Genomic DNA, 5962 nt, shown 5'->3' on the forward strand with positions numbered 1-5962 from the left:
TTAAAGTGTGTGCCACCAAACCCAGCTAGTCTCTTGTTTCTTCACTTACCTTACTTACATCACGAAACTAAGCCTATCTGGACTTCAGCCTCCACAACATTTCATCTAGAATCCTGAGGAATAAAGCCCAGGAAAGCAGTTTGAGAAGCAGTAGTAAACCTAAAGAGTGAGATGCTGCCGTTGATTGGCCTGCTGCCCAATAGGTGCCCTGGCCTCTGAGGGCCTGTGACCTTGCTCTCTGTTTGTATCTCCAGGTGAATATCGATTTCCAGACCCGAGAGGCCACGAGGAAGAACATGCAAGAGCCATCCCTGACTTGTTTTGATCAAGCTCAGGGAAAAGTCCACAGCCTCATGGAGAAAGACTCCTACCCTAGGTTCCTGAGGTCCAAAATGTACTTAGATCTGCTGTCCCAGAGCCAGAGGAGGCTCAGCTAGACCTCGGAGGGGGACTCTTGGAAGTCACTGGCTTTCCTTTCCCCTTGCTGCCAAGACCATATTCTGAAGTGAAATGTCATAGATGTCCAAAGGCGCTGGGGTTTGGGGTAGAAGGCTGGGGGCGGTGACAAGGGAATGAAGGGCTTTTCCAAAGTATGACCGAGCTGATGGAGCTGGGACTCTATTCCTTCTACCCAGATTTGTGTTTTGGTTAGAGGCAGCACCGCTGCTATCACCCTTCTCTGGGTGGGCCAGTAACTGGCCCTTTATAATGCCTTCGGTCATCTCTATCGAGAAGGCAGATTCACTGTGCCGGGCTAATTTGTAAATAACGCAAATGCAGCTCCCGTGACCTACACACCACACCCTCCTCAGCAGGATTCCTGGCCTTCACCTTGTCCTTTCCTCAAGGGAGGATTAGCTAGATGCCTCAGTTTCTCAGTTCTGCTGCACTGTTACAACCCAGTGGCCCAGCCTGAGTAACTGGACCTCACAGTGTAGAAGAGAGGTCTTTTTGGAATTCCATTTCCCTAGCATCATTGACAGGTGACCTCTGACAAAGGATATATAATCCCTGGAGTTGGCTGTGTCTTCCATTTCCACGGGACCAATAGGGAGTCTGAGGTCCCCTTTCAGTCTAAGGAATTCATTGAACTTCCTTACATTTGAAATTCTAGAAAGGGTCTTGGGAGATTTCTCCCAGGACTTCTGAGCAGAGCTGTCCTTTTGAAAGATAAGAGTTTGTGAATCTTCTTCAATTCTATTAAGAACTTTCCTAGAAGCCGAGTGACCAGGGAATGTAGCATCAGTAGTTTTGTGCAATGAGGCTCCGTATGACCTGTCTGTTGCCTAATGTATTCCATGTCCTCACTTTCCTGTGGCATCACATAGCACTGATCTCTTAGGATGAAAGATGGCTTGGCAAAGGGAGGTACATTCCCATAGCATGACAGCTTCCCTAGTGCCTGTTGCTTTCCCTGTCTCTCCACCTCCTTCTTCCATGAAGGGCATGTAACTATGATGGGAAGACTGAGAACCTAGCCTGAGACTCTCATTGCAGCTTGCTTCCTGGACATACCTTCTTAGAATGGGTCCACTTTTGGCTGTTGAGAAATAGCTCCCTTCTTGGTCTCTAGCCTTTGGGACTGACCTGGGAAGATCACTGTGAATACCAGGCTGCGGAAACTCTCCTGCAATGTTTATGCGGTACCCTGGTGGGGTGCTGGCTCCTGGAAACACACCAGGATACTCTTTCTTGGAGGAGGCACGAACATCCTGGAGTCTCTGAAGTTACCCAGGAGAAAGCTGACCCTGCCATCTCCTACAGGGACAGAAAGATGAATCTTCAGCACAGAGAGCAGAAGATGGAAGATGAACCTAGAAGCTGCGACCTCTGGGTGACCTGAGAATGTGGTGAAGGCACTGCTGTGATAATTCACAACCAGTCAACTCGGGCCCATTGAAGAGCCATAAACTTTCAGCTTGGGTGAATGAAATAGTCTGTGACCAAGCTGCCCTAGAAAGCAGGAGGTGAAAGGCTGGGCTGATACTCCCCTTTGTGGAGTGCTAGCCCTTCTAAGACATCCTAGGGTTTGTATTCTGCTCTTGGAGAATTAGTTCCTTCCTTGGTTGTAGCCAGACAAGGCCAAGAAGGCCCCATGAGTCCGTATTAGTGCCAACTGCCCTTCCAAGTGGCACACTGTCATCTGTGAGTGGGTGTTAGTGTCTGGGTGTGAACCTCAAAGAGAGAGAACATCTACTTCCTAGGCCTCACACTGAAGGGACCTGGGGCAGTCATTTAAAAAGAACTCTGAAGCTTCAAATGGTGATCCTAGTCAGAGCACATAGATTTCCCTACCCTGACATAAAAATATTCTTAGCTAAAGCTGCCAGAATTAATGTAATGATTAAATTCTCTCACAGGGTATTTTAAACATTGTTTACATATGAAATGTGCATCTGCTGCCAAATGCTACTGTCCAATATGCGGTGCATATACACTGGACCTGCAGTGATGGAATCATCCCAGATGGGTCTTCTCAACACTGGCCCCATCCCAATGCAAAACGGCTCCACGCGTGTGGTGTGGCACCCTCCTTTGGGGCCTAGAGTTCTTGCAAGCTCTTGGTGGGATGAAGGCTGTAGATGATGATGTCATGCACCCTGGTGACTCCTTTCCAAATTGGGGGGGGGGGTCACGGAGAGTAGGTATGAAGGACCAAGTTTGAGTATTCTGAATTTTGTAGCTAGATAAGTTTGTGTGTGTGTCATAGTCCCATTTATGGTACTCCCATGTGTCCACACATACATCTTGTGTGTGTGTGTGTGTGTGTGTGTGTGTGTGTTTGTGTTTCGTTGTGAGTTGTGAGTCTTGGGCAGTACACCACAGACATGATCTTCCCATGTGAGTAGCTTTTCACATACCCTATCTCCCCTGCTTCTTCTAGAAAGCACAGCGTTTCTATCCCCGATACCTCCTCTTAAGCACTTTGGTCATGCTAGCCCAGGTTTTGGTCTGTGATGAGACAGAGAAATGTTTACAACATCTAGAGCAATATCCAAGCATACCTCATCTCCGAGCTTCCACGTCTCCCAGCCCCCTCCCCTCATCTCCTCCTCTACGAGCCTCATCTGCCTCACTGGGTTGTCATCACAGATGCCACCATTTCCATTTGATGTCTTCCTTTGCTCCAGTCATGCGAGTGTGCTGACGACTGGCTCTGGACTCAGGCCAGCCCAGGCAGTAGGACACCGTGCTGTGACTTTCCATCCCAGAGAGACCTGTTGGTCCCACCGGAGTGTTGACTTGCTTTGGGTCTGGTGTGTGGTTGGCCGTTGCTCTTGTGGACTAACTAGATCTCAGTCACTGACTACTCGAGCGTTCTGGGTTGAAGGGGGGAGTGATACCCTGAAGTAGTATTTATTATTAAGCATGAGCATGAAGAATAGGGGGTCACCTTGAAAGCCCCTCACAAACGCTAACCCCCAGCTTCCACACCCGGAGGAGGTGCTGATCCTATAGACCTAAGCAAGAGGCCCATAAAGCAACATTGAACAAAAGAAAGAAGCTCCTGGATGTGTAATGGCCTGCAGGCACTGGACAGAGATGGCCCAAGACAGTGGGTCTCAGCCTCGCTGCTCACTAGGCTTACCAGGGGAGCATTAAGAAACAACATCATCATCATCAACAACAAAAAACTTAAGTGTTCAGTTTCTACCATAGAGTAGCTAAATCGGAGAGGCTCGGAGGGAGCCAGGTGGCAGTAGTTTTTAATGTCTTGCTAGCGATTCCAATGTGCAGATGTGGACAGGAAACGGCAGCCTAAGCAATGAAGAGGAACGGAACTGAGTAAAACAGGGCCCGGCAGCCCACCTGGATGCCAAAAGCACAATAACCAGGCCGCCCTGCCCACTCTGCAGCTGGCTCTCACGGTGGTTGCCTCCTGCCTTTCAGTCTGACTGGCTCCTTTGAGGTCATGTTTGGGTTCAGGCTAAATGCGATAGTTGGTAGTAGGTCCGCCAAGGTTGGGGACATCAAGGCACTTAATGGAGAACTGTTTTGCCCTGCTTCCCCGGCCTCTACCACAGCGCTTCCTCCCCAGCCTGCATCATGGACTCCATCTCCGTTTGTCTTCATATACTCTTGTGTTTGGCCATTGTGTGTCAGGCTGTGCCTCTGTACCCAAGGTCATGCAGTAGGGTGACTAGAACATAGCTAGGGAGTGAAAAGTGTCTTGGTAGTGACAGTCGTGATGCAACAGCTTCCAAATTTCTCTGTGGAGGGTGGCCCTTCCTGGATGAAATCTGGGAGGCTACAGTGTGACTCAGACTCCTGCTGTAAGCCCTCATCATTTTCTTTGGCCCTGTGCTGGATAGGCAGCAAGGAAGCTGCAAGCTGGCTCTGTTTTCTGGTGCTTTCTCCAGAACTTGCTGCTCTGAGAAACCAAAGCTGTGAACAGGCGAATGCTCTCCCAGGTGTTTGTCATGGATGGGCCCGCACCGCCTGGACAGTAGAGAAGCTTTCTCTGCTGGAAGGAGAAGGCATGAGAACCGGGGAAAGGTGGACAAGGTGGAGGGAGCCTGAGGAGGAAGGGGCAAGGCAGGAGAGACTCCCCAGTTGCTTCTCCATTTCCCAGAGGGAAAGGGGGAGGGGGCACATTCATAGGCAGGATGGCCTTCTAGCAAGAACCCCAGAAGTCCGTAGAGCCTGCAGAGGAACTGTGGTTTTCTACCCTTGCCTTCAGTCTGTCAAGTGTCAGCTTTCCTGAGGTCCATCCCCTTCCAGTTAAAACAGGAGAGGTGGTACCAATACTCCTGGCGCTGGGCGTCTGTGCCACTGTGTCACTTGGCATGAGACAAGGAGGGAGAAGCGAAGAGGAGAGATGGCTTTCTGTCCCTGTGGCTTCTCAAAGACTCTACAGGATGCCGTAGGGGCACAATGGGATACGTCAGGATGGGACTCCGGGCCTCGCCAGGTTTTGGGTTTGGGGTCCTCTCAATAAACTGTTTATTTCTTGAACTTAACCCCTCTGCTCCTTCCCCTCTGCCAGGTTACAAGGCGAGTAGGCCCTACATAGGCCCCAACCACAGTAGCCTTAGCTGGTCACTCACGGAGCACAACGCAGCTCATCTGCCCTATAAACCGCTTGGCCGACGAATCCTCATTGAGTTCTTTCATTACCATGTAAAGTGAAATACACTCACTCACCTTTACTATACACAGGCTGTGAGAACATAATAAACAAAACCTGAACAAGCTGCCCTTCGCTCTCTGCCCAGATTTCTGGCTGTCTGACTCTCTTTGAGCAAACTCTTCCCACAACACGTGGACTCCGCAGGGGGGCAGCGCGTGGCCCTGCCCTGCAGTGTCTGGCACGGGGCTGGCCACCAGGGAGAGTAGGGGTGTGGATAGACACGGGTTGATTGAGAACGGTCTGGGGCTGAGCGTAGGGGGTGGTTATGAGAGTGGCTTTGTGAAGTGCCATACAAATGTCAGGTGGTATTTTTATTTGTGCCACCTACGGCTTGAAAATGCTGGGAGAGAAAAGGCTGGCGACGGTTTGGAAGTTTGTTCAGCTGGGGCCATCTGAGACACAGTTGGTTCATATTGCTTATAGCTGTCGACTGCTTTGTGCAATGGCGTCTCCCTGAATGGTGCTGCATTAGTCATCAAATCTTTGTGCCTGGTGCTCAGGTCCTGCTGAGGGGACAGAAGGAGAGTGAGCCACTAACTCTGCTGCAAAGGCTTACCCTTCAGGTGGGGTGAAAAGATGGAGGTACATTGAAACTTTATAATCCAAATACATCCGAATTAAAAAAAAAAATCATACCGGAGAAGGTCTGGCTTTAGTGGAAAGCTGATTTTCTTCAAAGGTAAAACCTTTGGGTTATACATAGAAAGGGTTATTATGCAACCAATACCCCTCAAATTCCAATGTTGCTGACTGGGAATCATGGCCACCGGGAAGACAGCAGACTATAGCCCTCCCTGGAGAAAACATGTGGTGGCTTTCTTTCTCTTTTTC

General features: G+C 49.8%; 1 protein-coding gene across 15 annotated transcripts in view; it reads left to right on the top strand.

The window, feature by feature from the left end:
- Positions 1–5199, top strand: part of Rgs8 (regulator of G-protein signaling 8) — a 44711-nt gene extending 39512 nt beyond the window's left edge. For 12 of the 15 annotated variants that reach the window (XM_006529829.4, XM_006529822.4, XM_006529821.3 and 9 more), the window contains one exon: positions 255–5199. In XM_006529829.4, coding sequence (XP_006529892.1) covers positions 255–437 — 183 coding nt within the window. In that variant the 3' untranslated portion in view covers positions 438–5199. The remainder of the gene's footprint in view (positions 1–254) is intronic. The other 3 variants (NM_026380.3, NM_001347115.1, NM_001357525.1) reach the window with 2 other exon arrangements.
- The last annotated feature ends 763 nt before the right edge of the window (positions 5200–5962 follow it).

This window comes from Mus musculus, chromosome 1 (assembly GCF_000001635.26).
Source record: "Mus musculus strain C57BL/6J chromosome 1, GRCm38.p6 C57BL/6J".
Taxonomy (NCBI): Eukaryota; Metazoa; Chordata; class Mammalia; order Rodentia; family Muridae; genus Mus; species Mus musculus.